The sequence below is a fragment of the Leptidea sinapis genome, chromosome 19 (genome assembly GCF_905404315.1).
Source record: "Leptidea sinapis chromosome 19, ilLepSina1.1, whole genome shotgun sequence".
In the NCBI taxonomy this organism is placed as follows: domain Eukaryota; kingdom Metazoa; phylum Arthropoda; class Insecta; order Lepidoptera; family Pieridae; genus Leptidea; species Leptidea sinapis.
In genome coordinates, this window is record NC_066283.1 from 12,504,547 (window position 1) to 12,527,111 (window position 22,565).

Below are 22,565 nucleotides of genomic sequence, written 5' to 3' on the forward strand. Positions count from 1 at the left end.
CTTACACCTACCGGGATTCGAACCCGGGACCTGTAGCTTAGTAGGTAGGATCGCTAACCACTCGGCTATACAGGTTGTTATGTATATAATTTTTTAATGAAAATAAAGGACGAGACGAGCAGGACGTTAAGCTTATGGTAATTGATACGTCCTGTCCATTACAATTCAGTGCCGCTACTGTACACTGGCTTTCCGCAAATTATTTGAATGTCATTCTCTCTAATTAATAGGTATCTCTAGCAGAGATCGAACCAGCACCCTATAACTTTAACCTTTAAAGTCAACTGTTGCATAGAACAGTACTACTACACAGAAACAATGTAGAAACACCCGAACCTTTAGACTGTTCATCAAAGTTTACACCAATGGAACAAATAAAAACATGATCTCATATTAATTTCAATGAATAAGTCCCACATTTAAATTCGCATCAATCGATTCAATCATTGAGGGCCGGATGCTCGACGCGGCAGCCATGTCTAAAGAACACATTGTATGCGTGCATAATTATAATAAGTAATGTTTATCATTAGCAAGCAGCTTTGGCGCGCTAGTAGGGCTGTCAATGTCAAATTAGTGTCACCAAATTATTGTACTCTACGTCTAATGTTAATGCTTAGATTAAGGATTGGTCTGTGTCAATTAGGCAGTGCCTACCTTGTTAAGAACCTACATTAATATAGTGTTAAAGTTGGGTTTGTTTTATTTAGTTCTGTAATTCTATAACCAAACTTTTATTATAATAATAATAATAATAATAATAATAAATTGTTTATTTCTTTAACAAAAAGTACTTAAAAACTAGGGGCAGGTGTTTCCCGTTAAGCTTATCGCCTGTGTTGGGAGTCACCGCTCTTTAACCTTTATTTATAACAAACAAAATTACATTATACTTAAGAGTTATTCATACATGTAAAAGTTAACTAATAAAAATATAATTTTGACCTTTTTTTTTTTACAATGCAAATTACACAAATGAAATAATATGTACTTTAAAACTATTTATGAAAGTTCTACCATTATACGTTACGTTACTACTATATATAAAATAGACATGATCAGAGAAAGGGGAAAGAAGGGAAATGAGTGTTAAGTGTGCAAGTGTGTGTGTGTGTGTGTGTGTGTGCGTGTGTGCGCGTGTCTGTGTGTATTTATATAAATATAATTGTAGCATACACAACTAGCTACTCAGCAACTGTTCTACCCAGTCATAGGATTTGGGTTCTAACCAGTTAGATGTAAGTTTTTTACATTCATATACGTTTTTTGAATATATCTGTAATTCTTTATTTATTAAATTATATAATTTGGCAGAGCGCTTATTGAACTGTCTATCAGCAAAAGTTGAGTTTGACTTAGGAAGTACTGCCACAATGTCTTTTCTTCTTTTTTGCAGGATTTTAGGGTCATAAGCGAGGGATTTATGCTTTCTTGTAATAGTGTTTGTAATATATAGTTTTCTAATTGTTGGTATTTTAGTTTCTTTATATAAGCTATCCGTGGGAAATCTGCGTTTTTTAAAGTACATTGTTTTAATAAGATTACGTTGTGTTCGTTCAAGTTCAAGGAATTTTGTTTTAGTGGCCCCACCCCAGATCGTTATACAATACGTTAGTACAGTTTGTACCAACGATGTATAGATCTCTTTCAGGAGATCTTTGTCTTCCAATTTGGGGCCAGCCGGCAGCCTCGGTACTACGTATCTTAATGATTTAAAAATCCAGGTTAGTTTTCTCAACCTCTGCATTATGTAGTCTATTTGTGGATGCCAAGAAAGTCTCTGATCCAATATGATACCGAGATATTTAGTTTGAAAAACTTTCTGAATGTTTGGGCAGTTACAATGTACGATATTAACGCAGTCGTGAATTTGTATTTTGAATTCTCTAGCAGCTTGGGCATCGTTATATAAACTGTAGCACATGTAGTTGGTCTTATCTGCATTTAGAGTAAGTAGGTTCATATTTAACCAAGTGTAAATTTCACGCAAACCCACTTCAGTATATTTCCTTACACTGTCCCACGAGTCACCAGTGAATACTATCGCAGTGTCATCGGCATACGAGAAGATGTTTGCATTCTTGAGCTTCATATCACATAAGTCATTTATATATATTAAAAATAGGGTTGGGCCAAGAACGCTGCCCTGTGGTACGCCGTAAGATACTGACTCGTATTCGCTGGTGCAGTCACCTAGTTTTACTTTTTGCTTACGTTCAGAAAGATACTGACTGAATAGGCGTAGCTGTGTTCCTCTAATACCAATAGCTTCAAGTTTATGTATAAGAATGGGGAGAGAGACGGTGTCAAAAGCTTTCTTGAGATCTAGAAAAACTGAAATACATTTTTTATGTTTGTCAACTTTCTCAACTACTAGTGAGGAAAGTGCGCATACTGCATCTTCAGTTGACCTACCTCGTCGAAAACCATATTGATGTTCTGACAGTATATTGAATTTATCTAGATAGTTTAGAAGTCTTTTATTTATGAGCTTTTCTAAAATTTTGGATAAGACAGGCAATAATGAGATAGGTCTGTAGTTACCAACAGCACCTCTATCCCCACCCTTATACACAGGGAGAGTAACTGATTGCTTTAGTGCGTTAGGGAACACACCTTTTTCAAAGCATAAGTTAATTACATGTGTAATGATGGGTACAATGTCAGTTTTAGCTGTTTTCAAAAATGAGGTTGGGATATTATCCCATCCAGGAGCACTATTCGATTTTAGATTCATCAGTGTGCTGGCAACCTCATCTGTATCTGTCGGGAGAAGAACAATTGAGTTAGGAGAGTGTGTTAGAGTTTCAGAAGAGGAGGTAACATGTTTAGTCTTAGATTTGATTTGCAATGCAAGTTCTTTACCTATATTAATAAAATATTTATTGATATAATCCGCCGATTTTATAACAGTTTCTTTTAAATTGTTTAACTCAATATTCTGATTTTTTTCGTTACTAGTGTATGTGATTTGCTTGATAGTTTTCCATAGTAATTTAGGATTTTTAAGTGTTTTTGTTAAAAGTTCCTTTTCATATTTTCTTTTTATTGTTTTTATTAATTTGTTACAGTAATTTCTGTATCTAGTGTATATTATTTTATTTACTTCATTGTCTGGATCTTTGCGTAAGTTTAGTTGTAATCGATTTCTATTTCTTATACATCTTAGAATTCCTGGAGTAATCCACGGTTTGATTATTCGATATCTTGATGGGATGTTCTTAACCAATGTATTATCTCTTATTATTTCAGTGAGAAGGTATATCAATCTATTAATAACTATTTCTGGATCGTGATAATTTAAAAGTTCTGCGAGATTAGCATTTTTTAGTTGTTCTAATGCTTGTTCAATATTTATAGTTGTCTTAGTTTTGCTTACAGGAGAACTTTTATTAATTTTTGAGAGTGCCAGAAGTATGGTATAGTGATCTGTGGTAGTTGTTTGCAAAACTGCAATGTTTGCTTCGACTCTTTTTATATTTAATCTCATCATGAAGTGATCTAAGCAGCTATTTTCCCTGGTGGGAATTATGTGACCTGCCAAGATACCATACGTTGAAAGAGTATTTAGGTAGCTTATTCTGTTCTTGTGTTCATAATGAGTTTCATTATGTTTAGGAGTTATGTTAATATTAATATCACCCGTTATTATGATGTTCCTGCTTGTTGAGTTAATATTGTCTAGGTGTGTGGCCAAAGACTCGATAAAGTTTTCAGCATTATTGTTAGATGGTGATCTGTATATTCCTAGTATAAAGTTGTTAAGAACGTCAAGCTGTAATTATTGAACATCCACTCATAAAATTTTACCTTACGCTGGATCCTAAGTAACTACGGTAGTCTCCAGATTGCATATTCGATATACAACTTCAATATTTAGACCTCAAAATCTAGTTTCTTCAGACTACAACAACGCAACTACGACTAGTTAAATCTAGAGTTCCTACCTTGCTAGAAAACCAATGCGGCTGCAGTTGGTAGCCTACCTCAGCTTGACATTGGCTCAAAAGGAGTGACCTTTTCACAAAAGCCATAATTAAAAAGAATAGAATAGAGATGTTATTCGAAGAAAACTATAAATATAAATACTATTGAACATTATTATGTAAGGTGCTATATCATAACTGTACAATTAAATATATTTAATAACATTAATCAAATATGTCAAACGTTTTGAAATAAACAGAAGATATTTAAATATTATTTTTATTATTAATTAATCAATTTTTAATGTTCAAGGGTTTCTGTGATAAAATCTATAGGGCAATTGGTGTCCGTTAATGACTAGAATTCGGGCCTTATCGTCTGAGCTCGTATCGTATGGCTAGAAATTGATTTGTTGCCAACCAATACTTGCATTTTTAATGAATGCTACTTATTGTCGAAGTAAAAATTACTTAAGACATACATAACTTGAGATCATTATGAATATTAAAATAAAAAAGGCAGAAACCCTGTTAATTTGAGCCGTGTTTAGTGGCCCTCTAAGTGTAGAAAGTAAAGGTAATTACAGTAACAAAATACATGAACGGGAAGAAGCGAAAAGCAAAACAGACTCACTGTTACAACACCAAAAAAATTTCGCTGTTTTAGAGCCAAATATTATCCGCCGCGATGGCAAGCGTCCTGATGGAATGACGCTGGTGGCTTGGGCACGGGGAAGAGCGCTGGTGTGAGACGCGACTTGCGTCGACACTCTGGCTCCTTCTCATGTCCAAGCTACGTCAGTTGGTGCTGGGGCTGCTGCTTCGACTGCCGAAGACAGCAAGCGTCGCAAATATGTTGTACTCAGTGAGTCATACACTTTTGTGCCGTTTGGTGTCGAGACACTTGGCCCGTGGGGCGCAGAGGCACGTAGAATGTTCAAAATACTATCTTCGCGCCTCAATAAGGCTACTGGAAACCCAAGCGTTGGCAGCTTTTTCGGGCAACGGATCAGCCTAGCTATCCAACGCTGAAATGCTGCCAGTATTCTTGGTACGCTTCCCCGTAATGATAGTTTTAATTTTATGTAGTTATAGTATTGTTAATATAGTTATAAGATTTGTTTTGTTTGAATATATATGAAAGCTCATTCCACAGCTTTGTAGTACGAGGAAGAAAGCTCCTTGAAAACCGCACTGTGGAGGACCGCCACACATCCAGATGGTGGGGATGATATCCTAACTTGTGGCGTGTCGTGCGAAGGTGGAATTCGGCGGCAGGAATCAGGTTAAACAGCTCTTCGGAACACTCCCCGTGATAAATGCGGTGGAAGACACACAATGAAGCGATGTCTCTACGCAACGCCACTCACATTCACTCACTTTATAAGTATGACGTCCATAATTTAGGTAGGATTTTTGAAATGGTTAAATTTTGAAATTGCCTGATGATGATGTCTTATTTACATAGCGCGACATTTGGTAATCATAGAACAGAGGTATTTTTTATGAAGTATTGTATTTATATATATCTAATATACTTTTTCACATGTCCAAATGCGCATTCTATGACACTAATACAATATTCAAGAATGGATGTTGACAGCCCTGAGTTTTAATGACTATGCCATAGTTTGCAAATCAGCGTCAGCGGTAAAAGATGGCCATATTTGGTGTTGAGTATGGTGTGGTGACATGGGGCGGTACACGTAGACATCTGGGACTTGGCAGAAAGCCAACCAATAATACATTTACTATATTACGGATATATGTTAAGCCCCATGATTCACTCTTTGGCCGCTTGTTTGTCAACAATGCTTATACATATAATAGAGTCCACAGACCTTTTGATATTGATGAGGGAAATCTGAATCAGATGTGAATTGTGATCATCGCCGGGCATACCTTGCAGCACCAAAGGAATCACAAGAGCTTTGCCAGCTTGGTTCACCATTTCATGGTATGGTTATTACGTGGCTGAAAGTTCCTTGTAAATAGCACTGTAGAGGAACCCGCATTCAGCAGCATGAAACAGCTTATCGGAACACTCCCCGTGATAAATGCGATAGAATATACATTATAGGTTACCACGGGCTATTATCCGCAACTCGACGACTACAGCGCGCCTATTTTGCGTGGTACCTCACCACGGCTGCGGCACGGTACCACGCGGCTAATCCTGCCACCCCAGCTCCTCAAGGTTGTATCAAACCTCTGATGTCACCCATGACCTCGGGGAGAGTCCTCGGTTACCCCAGGTGTTTGGCCCGGTATGTGGCCACACTCCTACACTCCAGAATAACGTGTGCGGCTGTTTCATCTGCCTCCATGCAGGCTCTGCACAACATGCAGGCAGATGAAACAGCCGCACAGGCAGGTGGGATAGAAGATACAATATAATGAAGCGAAGTCTCTACGCAACGCCCCAGAGCACTGTACCTCCGATAATTCGAGCAGCTCTGCATTGCACACGGTTCAAATGTTTTTTTTTAATGAAAATAAGGGACGAGATACAATATAATGAAGCGAAGTCTCTACGCAACGCCCCAGAGCACTGGACCTCCGATAATTCGAGCAGCTCTGCATTGCACACGGTTCAAATGTTTTTTTTTAATGAAAATAAGGGACGAGACGAGCAGGATGTTCAGTTGAAGGTAATTAATACGCCCTATCCATTACAATGCAGTGCCGCTCAGGATTCTTGAAAAATCCAAAAATTCTGAGCGGCACTACTATTGCGCTCGTCACCTTGAGACATAAGATGTTAAGTCTCATTTGCCCAGTAATTTCACTAGCTACGGCGCCCTTCCCTTCGAGCTGATACTGGCGTACACAGACCAGAGTTGAGAAGAAGACTCCATATGTAACCGGACCAATGCTTTGCAGAGTACGAGATTGTGGGCGAGCTTGTTCGAAGTCTATTTGGCTTTGCCTTTCAGGTTTGCTTACCGCAGAATTCATATTCAGTATTACGATATTAGTCTTTTTTAACTTGAGCCTTTTGAGGTAAAACTTAACAAGATTCATTTTACCCCATTCTGTGCCCTTTTCAAGAAAGGACTTTACACAAGAAACAAGTTTCTGCCGGCACTGTTTGACGATTTTCCAAGAAGAACTGTATGGCCCGTGTATACGGCATATTCAGTTTAATGTATTCTGCATAACAATGAATGTTGGAGGCGTTCAACAAGACCACGGCGAAAGCCGTACTGCACACAAGCCACAAGGAACTCGCACTAATAATCTTTATATTACCTTCTTATTCAGATTTCTAGAGGTATACCCATAGAAATTCTATGATCTGTAGGTATACCACTAAGGTAAGTGTCCTATGACGCATCTTTCGCAAACCTTAACACTCTTCATTCGAGGCATCACCTACAGGCTCATTCACAGTTGATGGCTTACTTAATCCAAATAATAACATATTAGGAAACTGACTACATATTCCCGGAAGTGGGCAAGTCACATAAAAAAGGTACGTGTAAAGGTAAGTGTACGTAAAACCTGGTCGCTGCATGACCGAATGACGTAACGTTACGTCTATATACCTGACGTTGATTTTCATTTCCCTATTACGCAATTCGAGTGTAAGAATCAGTCGATCATTTATAGCTAATCCGGAATAGAATGTGTGTAAGAATACGTCAGTATTCATACCTACTCTGTGGTGTAAGCGAAACAACGATACAACGGTAATACTCTTCTGTTGCTAGCTAGGTATTATACTATAGGTTTTAATGTCATTAAGATGCCTTGCGCAAAGATCCATATAAATGCATAGTATAGTAAAATCTTATAAACGAATTATTCACATGTTGCAAATCGAATTTTTTCATCCGTCCAATGACGTTCTATACACATGGACATATCATTTGCAGACTTATAACGGGTGATCTTTTTGCTGGTATCTTTTTGGCAACACTGTTCTTGACAGATCACGCGTGAATCGTGTCTTGTGTCATTGTCAAACTTGTTCAGTTTGGTCTATAATTTAACCATGAATCAACTTACGAACGAACAACGCTTGCAAATTATTGAATTTTACTATCAAAATGCATGCTCGGTTAAGAGAGTGCATCGCGCACTTCTTCCAATTTATGGGCAATGTTTGGTCGGCCTACTGAGGCAGCTATTCGGAAGCTTGTGACTAAATTTCGAACCCAGTTTACATTATTGGACATTAAACCACGAACACGCATACGTAGAGTGAGGACCGAAGAAAATATTGCGGCTGTATAGCCAGTGTTAGTGATGACCGTGAAATGTCGATTCGCCGCCGTTCGCAGCAATTGGGCCTCTGTTACTCCACTACGTGGAAAATTTTGTGAAAGGATTTTTGTAAAACCTTACAAGATACAGCTGGTGCAAGAATTGAAGCCACACGACCTCCCACAACGTCTAACATTTGGTGAATGGGCATTGGCAAAGTTGGAGGAAGATCCACTTTTTTATTGAAAAATTGGGTTCAGCGACGAAGCTCATTTCTGGTTGAATGGATATGTCAATAAGCATAATTGCCGCATCTGGAGTGAAGACCAGCCAGAAGCATTGCAAGAGCTACCACACATCCCGTAAAATGTACTGTTTGGTGTGGTATTATGGGCCGGTGGCATCATCGGGCCGTACTTTTTCCAAGACGACGATAGCCGAAACGTTACTGTGAATGGCGAGCGCTACCGTGTGCTGAATGGCGATTTTTTTTGCCCAAAAAGGGAAGAATTGGACATGCCTGACATGTGGTTTCAACAAGACGGTGCCACGTGCCACACGGCACGCGAAACAATGGCCCAATTGAGAGCCGCCTTCGGTGAACAGTTTATCTCACGTTTTGGGCCCGTCAATTGGCCGCCTAGATCGTGTGATCTAACGCTTTTGGACTATTTCTTGTGGGGCCATGTTAAGGCTCATGTCTACAGGGATAAACCAGCAACGATTGACGCACTGGTAGCCAATATTGAAGTATTTATTCGTGATAAACCGGCTGATATGTTGGAGAGACTGTGCCGAAATGGGCCTTGAGAATGGGCCATCTAAACCGGAGCCGCGGCCAGCATTTGCATGAAATCATCTTCAAACATTAAATTATTGATCGTTCTATCGATTCTAATAAAGATTTCATCAAATTTTTCAAATTTTTGTGTTTTTATTGAAAATCAAATCCTATACCTCTTAAAAAATCACACATTATTAGCGGAACGGCAAAAGTGTGCTTAAAGTCAGTCTATGCACACTATTCTCCTTACTCGTGCGTCAACTGTCACTGTCCGAATCGAAACTAAACTGAATAAATGTTTTACATTGCTGTTTATTGACCAAGAATATTTTAAACAACTGCAGTAAATGCGGCAATGTATAGATTTGGCAGCAGTCGCAGCTAATTATAGTGTAATTTAACTTTGTTTTTATACGACGTGCATTGTCTAGAGTAGGGGTGCTCAAGCTTGAACTACTGGCGATCTACCACTAAATTGTTAGACTACGATCGATCGACTCTGAGAGGCTTCAAGTATGTGTGATGAAGGATTGTCGTCTAGGTAGAGTGTCACGATGACATAGATATTAGTTTTGCGCAAAATATGCATTTATTTAGTCAAGGTAAGTGTAGGTCTGCTCTTAAATGTCAATGAAAAAACTCGTTATTATTATTCAAAATTGCGAGTTTATTGGTTCTTACAAAACAAACGCGTACTAAAGTTCTAAGCTTAACTAAAGAGCGACTTTGGATGTTGAAGCGTGACACTGCATGTCCTGAGCATACTTTTCATAAGATGGTACGTAATTACCGATTTTAGTTTATCATACCGGATGTTTTTACTCGAGATCGACTCATAAAGCTCTCGCGATCGACCGTTTGAGCACCCCTGGTCTATAGATTGTCATTGCATCCGTCAGACTTTAATGTGTGTCCACAAGTTTGACATTGTAAGTTAGAATGTAAAGAAACATAGAATGAATGAATTAAGTTAATTTGTAATAGGCACGTAGTTAATTTTTAGCCTTGTGCAGATAATCTTATATATAAAATTCTCGTGTCACAATGTTAGTTACCTTACTACTCCGAAACGGCGTTTACTGATTTTTACCAAATTTTATATGCATATTCAGTAGGTCTGACAATCGGCTACCATCTATTTTAAATCCACCTAAATGTTAAGGGTGGTCCAGTCCACCCTTAACATTTTTTTTGGACAATTTTTTTTGTTTTTATTTTTTTATGATACAGCATTAAAAATACATACAACGCTTAATTTTCTACGATCAACCCCTATTTTTGTATTGCGATTTTTATATAATTCTGTTCCAACCACAAATTCTCTATAGGGTTGCAAGATGGCATTGGATCGATACAATAATTGTAGTACGATAAATTTGGTAGGTCTGAGAATCGGTTGCATCAATTTTTTATGCCCCAAATTTTTTTTAATTACTTTATATGGCAATACAACGTTTGCTGGGTCAGCTAGTCTTCATATAAGATTTTACTATGCAAAGGGAAATAAAATATGTCTTTAGTGCAACAGGTTGAACCGTTGACGTCCACCACGGAGCCCCCGGTTCGATCCTCGCCTGTAACTTTTTGAATTTGAATTTATCCGACAACGCACATGTGATTCATCTGGTGTCTGGTGGTCATATACCATCAAGTGGCCCAAATGTTTGTTCGTTGGTCCTCCTTTTCCAAAAAACACACTTCCCTGAGAACGCAATATGTCTAAATATGTAGGATCTAAACTGTCTTGCTTTTATCTATTTAATTAGATAGCTAGAGTTAAGGGCTTGTTCATATGTAAACGTATTCAATTTTATAATAAAATATCTAAAAGTATACTAACGGCCTTCCCAATATACTATCTACAGATTAAGTTAAATTACTACCTTCTACTGTCAGTAATTAGCTGTCAATAATCAGAAGCTGTCCCAATATACCCGATAAGTCACTCTTATCGCCTTATATTGGGACGCGTGAATAGCAATTTCCATACAAACTTCTATCGCTGGTAAGCTATAATTCGTCCTATTGACAGACAGCGTGTACAGATAAAGTGAGTTACCGTCTGTAAGTTTATTGGGACAGAAAATTCAACGATAGTTACGATTTTTATCACAAGTAAGAGAGAAGAGACTGAATATTGGGATCGGTCCTGCACTGCCCTTATCCAACGTGTACCGGCGATCTTGACCAGATCTTATTGATATTGGATTAAAGAGGCTAATTTTGTGATCAGTAATTCGTTGCCAAGGTTTCGCAAAAATGTAAAAAAATGTATTGTAAATAAATAATTTATAAGTATTATTGATTTGTTTAATACGTTTATCTTGACTTGTTTAGTAGATTTTGTTAATTTCTTAATTTCATTACATTATAGAATGGTTGTTTTATAACTTATACTTATTTTATGTAACTATTTCACACATAATTTAGCATGCGGTATTCACCTTAAAAGGTAATGCATTTAGTAATAAGACCCTTGTAAATAAGCATAATAATTATAAATGTATTATTGTAATTACCACTGGTGAATCTATATAAATAAATTAATAAGTAATAATTTGATTTAAAAGATGGGCTGGGAGTTGCTTAGCAATTCTTCTCGTTGTTACGGACTGGTTAGCTTCATAACAATATGTTATGTTATTGTCACTCCCTAAGGTCAATAATATATGTATTTCAGTCAACAGTCTGTGTAATTACCTCGGGATATGAGATTTGCTGCCGCTGCTCCCGTCTCAGCTGCGGCCTGTACTGCGTGATGCGAGGAATGACAAGCGGCGGTCTTCTCTCTCTCGTGTACACCTCGCACTCCTCTGGGGTTATCCACTGGAACCAAAAGTATTTTGTTAATATTGAGCTTTATTTCGGAGGCTTTGCTTGTGGCAGCGACGTGGGACGGGTCGTTCCCTTCCCTAATATATGACCCATGCAGTATGCTCGTGAACGGGCGCTACTTGTGATCGCAGGATGATCCTGTTACCAGAAACTCTGCTACATGTGTCTAAAATTAAAGTTGTTATATTTTTTACAATCGATAATAAAATGATCACAGAATACCTTTATTTATTTTCGATGTGTGTGGATTGATGAATCTACTGTACTCAATAACTCACTCGTGTAAGGCATTACTTTTAAGAATTTGACGTTTGAATATTTTTGTTGCGTCACTTTGCATAATATATTGTAGTTGAAATGATTTGTAAAACGATGACTTGCAATGACTCTCTTGCCACTTATTCTCATTACAGCTCAACCTTTTCCGAAATGGCGGTAAATGTAAAAAGAAAAAAAAACTTGACATTTATAAGTGTCATTCACTTGACCTAAATGATTGAAAGTGATTGTATTTGAGGTAGTTATTTATACAAATCATACTAATAAATCGAGAAACGGTTTTTCCTTCGGTTTTGCTGCGAAAACTAATGAACCGATCGGAGTAATACTTACCACAAGACGCAGCGTGTTTCAAAGAAAGTTTTAGTATAATATGTTGGTGATAATTTAAGATATATAATAAAAGTGGGCGCGGTGTTAGTGCACTGGACACTCACATTAAGTAATTTATATGACACAGCAACGATTTTAAATGATTGTTTTTGATACGATTTGGTTCCTTGAACATTTTATAAAAGTATAAAAGAAACAAATTCATAATTGACGTCTTAGTAAGATAATCGGTAACATTAAAGTAGTAAACAATTTGTTATTTTTTTTAAAGTGATACCCCTCACTTCTGGGATAATTATACAAATTAAATTTGTAACCAAAATATATGAACGATGCGGGACTCGAACCCGTGCCCTCTCGGGTTCTGTCCGGTCGCTCTTACCAACTGACCTTGAACTCGAACAACTCGCTGAGTTCGCTCGTTAGCTGAGTTTTTTTTAATGAAAATTAGGGACGAGACGAGCAGGACGTTCAGCTCATTGTAATTGATACGCTCTGCCCATTACAATGCAGTGCCGCTCAAGATTTTTGAAAAATATAAAAATTTTGAGCGGCTCTACAACTGCGCTCGTCACCTTGAGGCAGAAGATGTCAAGTCTCATTTGCCCAGTAATTTCACTAGCTACGGCGACCGAAACACAGTAATGTTTACAAATTTACTGCTTCACGGCAAAAATTGGCGCCGTTGTAGTAGCCATAATTTAGCCGGCATGCTGTGCAAAGGAACCTCCCACTGGTAAGAAATGGAGGACAAACGAGCGGATCACCTGGTGTTAAGTGATCACCTATCTTATCCAATAATAAAAATTATTATTTTTATTTATTTATTACTTATCTAATAAGCCTGCGTCTAGTAAAACAATATAATATATAATATTTACACACTTTTTACACAAATTATCTTGCCCCAAATTAGGCATATATACATATAGCCTGTGTTATGAGTTGCAAGACAACGATATATATTTAATACAATATACTTACTTAAACATACATAAATACATATAAACATCCATGACTCGGAAACAAACATATCCATATTCATCATATAAATGCATGCACCTACCGGGATTCGAACCCGGGGCCTCTAGCTTAGTAGGTAGGACGGCTAACCACTCGGCTATGCAGTCGTCAACATAGAGATATATTATTAAGGTAAGTCGATTTCCAACGAGCATCCATTCGATTTCTACATTTAACTCACAAGATAGATGATCTCTGTAATTTCAGTCTCGATTCAAGCGGAAGTCAATTTGCGCGAATGTAATTCCATCCACACAATAATGGGGCGTCTGTCTGTACGCTGATAACTACATCTTCCGCAAGCCGTTACATAAATAATCCTTTGCTAGGAGATACGATCAAGTTATAACAATATTTAAGTTGCTTCAAAGTTGTTGTAACAAATTGGCGACTGTGCGATTTTGCGACTGTGCGATTGTGTGACTTGCAATAGTGTGATTCACCCAACTAACCTCAGTGGAACCATTTTTTTTAATAAAATACGGGACGAGACGAGCAGGACGTTCAGCTGATGGTAATTGATACGCTCTGCCCATTACAATGCAGTGCCTCTCAGGATTCTATGAAAAGCCCAAAAATTCTGAGCGGCGCTATAATTGCGCTCGTCACCTCGAGACATAAGATGTTAAGTCTCATTTGTCCAGTAATTTCACTAGCTACGGCGCCCTTCAGGCTGAAACACAGTTATGTTTACACATTACTGCTTCACGGCAGAAATAGGCGCCGTTGTGGTACCCATAATCTAGCCGGCATTGGTAAATTTCCAATTAGCGGCTGCTGTTTTCCAGAACCGGGACCTTCAAGAAAAGAGCATACTCCCACTCTTAAAGGCCGGCAACACATCTCTTGACACCTGTTCCTGCGGATGTCCATGGGCGGTTGCCTCACCACTCCCGTGAGCATCTTGCCCGTTTGCCCCCTCTTATATAAAATAAAAACTTTCTTTATATAAAATATATGGCGACCATTATTAACTATGAGATGCATTAAGTAGTATTGCCGTCTGTCGACGCCAGATTTCCTATCGTCGTCTGTATTAAATTTAATTTTATTATTATATTAAGCCATACACCAAAACCCATCAAATAACTCAAATATTACTTCGTTTACATTCTCTGTTAATCATACTTCATCCTTCATCTAACTGTCAAATAAAGCCTTCATTCATTTATTCTATTCTACCTCAACTACTTACACACGACACTTGAACTACACCAGAAACTATAATTAAATGTAATCCTATAGGCGAAATATATATCTTTAAGAAGATATCATTCTTTCTTTTGTTCATCGCGAACACTGTCATATTGTACAGAATTACGGTGATTACGAACGCGGCAATGTAATTAACGTTCTTATTTAGATTTGTATGAATATATCTAAACAGGAACAATAAAAGTACAAACATGGCCGCCTTACAGACCGGCGTCATCGCCTACGTCATTGTACGGTATTTCAATCATCTCATTTACATTCATCGGTGAATGAATCATGCCTGCATCAGTGATTAACTTTCGTGTCCTTATTTGTTCACCTTGACACCCAACATAACATATCTAACGTTTTATTTACCAGCAGATATTAAGTATCTGTTAGTAGTTAAGTTTTATTAGCCTAAGTTTAACAACTCTTGTAAAACATACCAATTTTAACGATACAGTATACTTTAAATTAAACAATACCAGTGGGAGACTCCTTTGCACAGGATGCCAACTAGATTTTGGGTACCACAACGGCGCCTATTTCTGCCGTGAAGCAGTAATGTGTTAGTATTACTGTGTTTCGGTCTGAAGGGCGCCGTACCTAGTGAAATTACTGGGCAAATGAGACTTAACATCTTATGTCTCAAGGTGACAAGGGCAGTTGAAGTGCCGTTCAGAATTTTTGAGTCTTTCAAGAATCTTGAGCGGCACTGTATTGTAATGCACAGGGCGTATCAATTACAATCAGCTGAACGGCCTGCTCGTCTCGTCCCTTATTTTCATAAAAAAAATGTGAAGAGTTCCTCATTTAGATCTGATAATGGTATGACCACCATAAATTAAAAAAAGCTATAAAATAATAATCTCATTTTTATAAAGTTGATTAAAAATGCCGCAAATAATACTATTTAAAAATACAATATACTTTTCTAACCACATAATGTTCTCATTCACATCACAGGAACAAAAGGGTTTGTGTTGTAAAAATCTGTAAGTACCTATGTTGTAATGTTTATAAGTAAACATTTTCTCATAATTCATTTATAGTATCTATCACCTTCGACCAAATATGCACTTAATTTAAAGGTCTTAGAAATTGTAAACGAAATTGAGGCACAAATAAATGTGACCTACTAATGCTTAATAAATAATAGTTAAAAAAAACTAAAAACCACGCTTTATGCAAAATTCAACTAAAAAATAGAAAATAAATTTTAATAAATTTTAATTGAAAATAGTGTAAAAAAATATATTTTATTGTAAAAAAAAGCGTGGGGAGTAGAAGAATTATTTATTTTTGATTTTTGAGTTAAATTTTCTATAAAAGCGTATTTTTAAAACTATTAAGTACCTACATTAACATCAAATCCTGCCTTATCGACTATAGCTAAAATTATAAAAATGGACAAAACTCTTAGTTTGCAAATTAAATAATGTAATAATCTTATCACATTAGTGTGTTGTCACCGGTCCTCGATAAATCTACAAAGCTTGAATGAAATCTGGCCGTTTAAAGTGGGTCAACATCGCGTCTAAAGGAGTCAGTTACAAACATACAAGTGAAGCTAATATAAAGCGTATAAATATATGGTCAAAATCTTACTTTAGAACATAACCAGGCTGGGGTTTAAAAGGGTTAAAAAAAGCGGTTAAACCAATGCATTTACTTATTTAATCTAATGTGTTCCCGTAAGGAATAAAGACTTTAAGTTAATATTTAAACGCGCTCAGAGTTTGGTGCAGTGAATATTCGTGTTGGCTTGAAACTGGGACATTTTCTACCCGCAATGAAACTGTTATTTTAGGAGGTTATAGTTATTGGGACAATTTCCACTGTAAGGTCGGGTCCACATACAGCGAATGATCTCCCTTGTCTCTTACTAGTCTCGCCAAACACACTCTTTCCCTTTCGCTGCTCAGCCTCATTTGGACTTCATTCGTTGTATCTGGAACCGGCCATAAAAAACGCTTTAAATTCATTCTGATCCAAATCGGAGCGTGCGTTTAATCTTATGTAACAGACTCTTAAAGTGGATAAAACATTCCTAATCGAAAAGAACTAACCTTACTCAGACGTGTTACATTTTTGGTAATGAGACCAGTAATGAGTTTCCGGCTCTCAAACGACTGACAATTACTTTGACATTTAGATAATACTTCCTGATAGAGTCGTTAGTAACATGATAAATGGGAGTAGGTAGCTTATGTATAGTTTGAGAAATATTATGTAAGTTACGATTTGCAATCTCAGTAAGAATATGAAGTAAGTTCAAATATGAGTAAGAGATGTAGGCGTTACTTTGCGGAAATCCATAATTATACAAATGATTTAAGTTTTCTTTAGTGTTAATTCCGCCAATATTTGTTTTAAAACAATTCGACACGTGTTACGTCTCTACACGAGGCATCCTGAGGAAGTGCACGAGGCGTGCCAGATTTTGGCGAGACAACACTTAAAAAAATATTGGCGGAATTAACACTAAAGAAAACTTAAATCATTTGTATAAGAGGGTTTATATAAATATTCGCCGAAAGCGGCGGCATTGCGCTTGTCTACAGCTGCGTCCCTCGTACCATAATACCACAAAAAACTTCAGTACGCACGACTTTCTAATTGCAATAACTTCAAACTATGACGCTAAATATAAAAAAAATTAGAATATTTTATAAATGTATACTTATTGCTGTATCTTGAATCCCTTTGAAAATACTAACAAAAATGTGGTTATTATGAGTACTCATTCTATACAATTTGTTTTCTTTTATAAAGTGATCACCCTCACTTCTAGGATTAATACACAAATAAAATTTGAAAAACAAAATTGTATGAACGATGCGGGACTCGAACCCACGACCTCTGGCGTTCCGTGCCAGTGCTCTAACCAACTGAGCCAACCGTTCGATTCCCGCATCGTTCATAAAACTTTGTTTTACAAATTTTATTCGTGTATTAATTTTATACTTAGAACTAATGTAATATAATACAAATTCTCGTAACGCTCTAGTATTTTTTTTTAAATTAATTAGAATCATATGTGAAACCTAGTAAATGGCTTTTTGTTATACAAATAGATGTAAACATAGTTAAATAAATAGCTGTAAGTTTCCTTAATAAATAAATACTTATGCGACAGACTTTCTTTAAGTCGACAGTTTCAGTGGGAGGCTCCTTTGCACAGGATGCCTGCTAGATTATGGGTACCACAACGGCGCCTATTTTTGCCACAAATTAGTAATGTGAAAATATCACTGTGTTTCGGTCTGAAGACCATAAGTGACGAGACAAGCAGGACGTTCAGCTGATGTTAATTGATATGTCCTGCCCATTACAATGCAGTGTAGCTCAGGGTTCTTGAAAAACCCAAAAAATTCTGAGCGGCAGTAAAACTGCGCTCATCACGACATAAGCTGTTAAGTCTCATTTGCCCAGTAACTTCACTAGCTACGGCGCCCTTCAGACCGAAACACAGTAATACTTACACATTACTGCTTCACGAAAGAAATAGAAATAGTCATGTTAGCACATTACTGCTTTACGGCAGCAATAGGCGCCGTTGTGGTACCCATAATCCAGCCGGCATCCTGTGCAAAGGAGCCTCCCACTGGTAAATTGGTTTGTCGTTCTCTACCATAAAAAGTAATATAACTGTACAAAATTTAGTAAAAGAGCATTTCATTGACTTTAACAATTCCTTCGCCTAATTTATTCTCACTAATTATGCCTCATTGCCTCGGCGTCCGGGGCTGTCTCTTTCACTCAAACGAAGAGTGTTGATGTTAGAGTGAGACAGATGCATTTATGAATGGATCGTTCAGTCAGGTCTGAGGTCAAATGGTTGAATCAACATGAATGCGATAAATTAAGACTAATAAAGATACTAGAATGTTCTTCTGTTTAAGTTACGTATTTGTCTCCGAACGTTGGTTATATCTTTAGATTTTTTTTCTCTAGAAATTATAACACTAGAAATAAGGGATTGCTTGTACCTAATTCTAGAAGGCTTCATAAGATACATAATAGCTTTAAGGGTAAATGTATACACTTCTGTAATAAAGTCCCAGCCACTGTTCAGGCATTATCTATAAATAAATTTAAATGTTTTATAAAAAATGGCTCTGTCGTAAATCCTATTACCTACTCCACTGCTGAATATCTAAATAATCGGACAGCCTGGGACCGGATTGTGATTATTTTATAGCGATAGAAATGACTGTACAATATTGTATATTTTTATTGAAATGAGCGCAAAAAAAAGAATGCTGGGAGAGTTTCTTGCGCCGCTTCTTCTCTCTCAGAGCGCCATTTGTTTCCGAAGCGGTAGTAGTATCTAGTAGTTATTAGAAATAACATAAAAAGAATTCTAAAGGAATCAGTTTTGAGAAAATAAATGCCTTTTATACCTTTTAGACAATTTATACGTCTAGATAGTCTCTTGCTGTTAGACAAGCGATAAAAACAGGAATATTTCATTAGTGTGCGTTCTTTTCCACATTACAGACATTTACCTAAAAACTTTTGGAATAATATTCCATTAAGGGTATAAAAATCGCTTTATCAATCTTAATTTTATACTTTGAAAATTTGAATGATAATGGGAAATAATAAAAACAAACAAAATAGCGTAGAGCACTGGCACAAATGAGTAATAGTCTATACACTACACGGTCGCCTGCGACGAACTATAGGCGCCGCCCGACCGTCACGCGACATGTAACACACAGACGAAAAAGTTTGAGTCGATGTAATAAAAGTTTCACTATAAAAATGGAAGAAAAAATAATACGAAGCTCAAGTAAATAACTTCTTGATAGCTTGCTATTCCGCTGTATTCATCTCGCAGGGAAACTCCGAGGTTAGCCCTCTCCATTGCCCTCTGAGCGACAAGCGAGCGACTCATTTTTTTAGGTCACGGTAATTTCATATAAATATTTTCCCGTAAAGTTTGTAAAATCCTTCTATGACTTTCTGGTGCTGTGTGAGATTTTTTTTAATGAAAATAAGGGACGAGACGAGCAGGACGTTCAGCTGATGTTAATTGATACGACCTACCCATTACAATGCAGTGCCGCTTAGGATTCTTGAAAAACCCAAAAATCCTGAGCGGCACTACAATTGCGCTGGTCACTTTGAGACATAAGATGTTAAGTGTCATTTGACCAGTAATTTCACTAGCTACGGCGCCCTGCAGACCGAAACACAGTAATGTTTACAGATTACTGCTTCACGGCAGATATAGGTGCCGTTGTGGTACCCATAATCTACCCGGCTTCCTGTGCAAAGGAGCCTCCCACTGGTAAACGAGAGAGTAAAGTTATCACATAATATCAGATGACCCATATGATGTTCCATTAAAAAGCGAGAACGTAGTTTAATAACCTCGTTAAGTCACCACTCTCCCTGCCACAAAGGAAGGTGATAATTTCCGCGTTACTCAGAATAATTATTGAGAATAGATTTCTATGTAAATGAGGCTGGTGAACGAACATCGCATCTATTATTATTGATTACAATTGGTAATTGCAACAACAACACGACATTGAGAGCGTTCAATTGTGTTTTATATGCATCTTAAGTAATAAATAGTTTACAAGACATAGAAAACCGTATTTTCGGCTTTAACCTATAATTAATCAATTTCGACAAAGTTTTTGGAGTGAAACTTCTTTAGAATCGTTGTGATTTCAAACCGGATGCAACGGAAAAAACGACAGGTAAGAGACACAAATACAAAAATGTGTAGGATGAAGCCGGCAAAGAATGAGACAGAAATATGCATACTATTTTATTTTTATGTATGACGCGAGAAGGTATAATTTAATATATTCTTATATCATACGCGCGACAACTGCATAGACACCAGGAGAACATAAATATGGTAGCGGTGTTAGTAATGTCTTTCATAGCGGTTGAAATCATGTGTCATCTTAGCAACATGTACCAGGACTTCATATGCAGTTTATAGGTTCGTGTACAATGCAGGTTTCACTTCTGACATGAGTACTTTGTACACACGCCATTTTTTTTTTTGTATATACATGTTAGATACATAAATATTATAAAGTACATGTTTGCCATATTTATTACCTACGTTACAAAATAAATTATACATTACTTAATCATTAGTTACATTAGCAGTAGTATTTATAATATTATAAAAAAAATGATAATTTTTCTTAAATTGAAAAAATTCGTTTTACTAAGGTAATTTTTCAATTTAGATGATAAATTACTATTTGACTATACCTCTCTTATTATGTTTGGGATGTGATTATAGATTTTTATGCACATACAAAAACAGTTTCTCTAACACAATGTAGTTCTAAAGTAAGGTACTTGTAGTTTTGTGGGGTCCCTGGATAGTAAATGGTTGCCAGTTAATAACAGTTTTCCATATATCTTTATCACTGAATCATTTTATAAAACAAAGTTTAAAAGTAAAAGAAATGAATAAAGGGAGAGAGATAGGAAGGAGCCCCTGGAGGTTAAGCAAGTGTGCGAATCATCCTCATCAAAAATATACTTACATATTATTAACACTGTTTTAGACCAAACCTTATAATTATTAAAGTTCATATTTTAAAGATTATATTTAGTAACAAATTACTGTAATAATAGAATTTAAAACATTTAAATCGACCACCCCGTACCGGTGCTACAACTTGAATGCCTGTATTCATAGTCAACTGACAACGTCACCTTGTTGTTGTCAGTTGACTGTCTCTATTTTACATTTTAACAGATTATTACAATTTAACAACAAGATTCATTATTAAATAAATCATGCGAATTAAATAAAATCAACCAAACATAGAATTATAAATGATAAATAAAAATGTTGGTAACGCTAACAATATTAAGTAATAATGTAGAATATAAGTAAACCTAATAAATCCATTTTTAGATTTTATTGCTAACTTAAGTTTAAAAGTGAAAGAAATTAATAAAGGGAGAGATATAGGATCCCCTGGAGGTGAAGCAAGTGTGCGAATCATCCTTATCAAAAATATACATATTAAATAAGAATGTAGAACTTAAAGTAAACATAATAGATCAATGTTTAGATTTTTTTTGCTAGCCTTACATGCATCTGATGAAGTTAGCGAGAATTGCGGCGCGTAATGGCTGTTTGACAGTTGGCGAGAAAAGTTGCCATAATTATTATGACATATAATTATTATTAAAATATTCAGTAGAAGTACTTATTATAATTATTGAGTGTTGTAATAGGATGGGCGGATGTGCTGGCCATTCGTTGCTCTATTGTGAGTTTACGATTGTTTGATATCATGATTTATTGGTACTAACTATCTTACAATGTTCGCCAGACAGGACGGCATACGCTGTAAGAAAAGTAAGTAAGCACAACTTGACTTGCGCAGGCGCAAACAGCCTGACAGGAATAAAATATGATATGCCCCACGGACTAGTAAAAAAATAAGGACTCCGTGTCACCTTACATAACAGTGTAGCACCAAAACAAGCCGATTAACGTGTAAATACATAGACCCACGCACACACTTACCCTACTACAGGCCGATAGGCGGCCATTATGAGAATTGTCATCGTCTGTGACAGATCAGTTTGCGTCTCAATAAAATATTTTAAAAATACCGTCGTGCGTTGTGAAAAAGTGTAAAAACGAAACTATATAAGTATTTGTGGCCATATATTATTATTTAAGGCAGAAAAAATGTGTAACTAGTATCCCCCGCAACCGCACACACACTAGCATAACGGTGCTTCACTTGCTAATATCACGGCGCGGAGTCCTTCTTTTTTTTACTCGTCCGTGGATCTTCCCTAAAAGTTAAAGCTATTTCAAAATTATTTCGAAAATGTACACTGAGTCAAAAAGGCAAGCGATATGTATAAATCTCTTCATCTCCTCTCTCTCTGCTCCGTAGGATTCCTTGATTGATACATTTTCATTAACAAGTTTACCCATAGCTTTATGTAGAATAAAAAAAAATTAT

At 36.6% G+C, this 22,565-nt stretch overlaps 1 protein-coding gene and 1 long non-coding RNA gene across 3 annotated transcripts in view; one reads left to right on the forward strand and one right to left on the reverse strand.

Moving 5' to 3' along the window:
- The window catches only part of LOC126969720 (rho GTPase-activating protein 15-like), a 75,265-nt gene that overhangs the window by 31,927 nt on the left and 20,773 nt on the right, over positions 1-22,565 (reverse strand). For both annotated transcript variants that reach the window (XM_050815274.1, XM_050815272.1), the window contains exon 2: positions 11,620-11,745. In XM_050815274.1, the coding sequence (XP_050671231.1) occupies positions 11,620-11,745 (126 nt within the window). The remainder of the gene's footprint in view (positions 1-11,619; positions 11,746-22,565) is intronic.
- LOC126969748 (uncharacterized) overlaps positions 1-22,565 on the forward strand; it is a 304,380-nt gene that overhangs the window by 13,293 nt on the left and 268,522 nt on the right. The window lies entirely within an intron of this gene.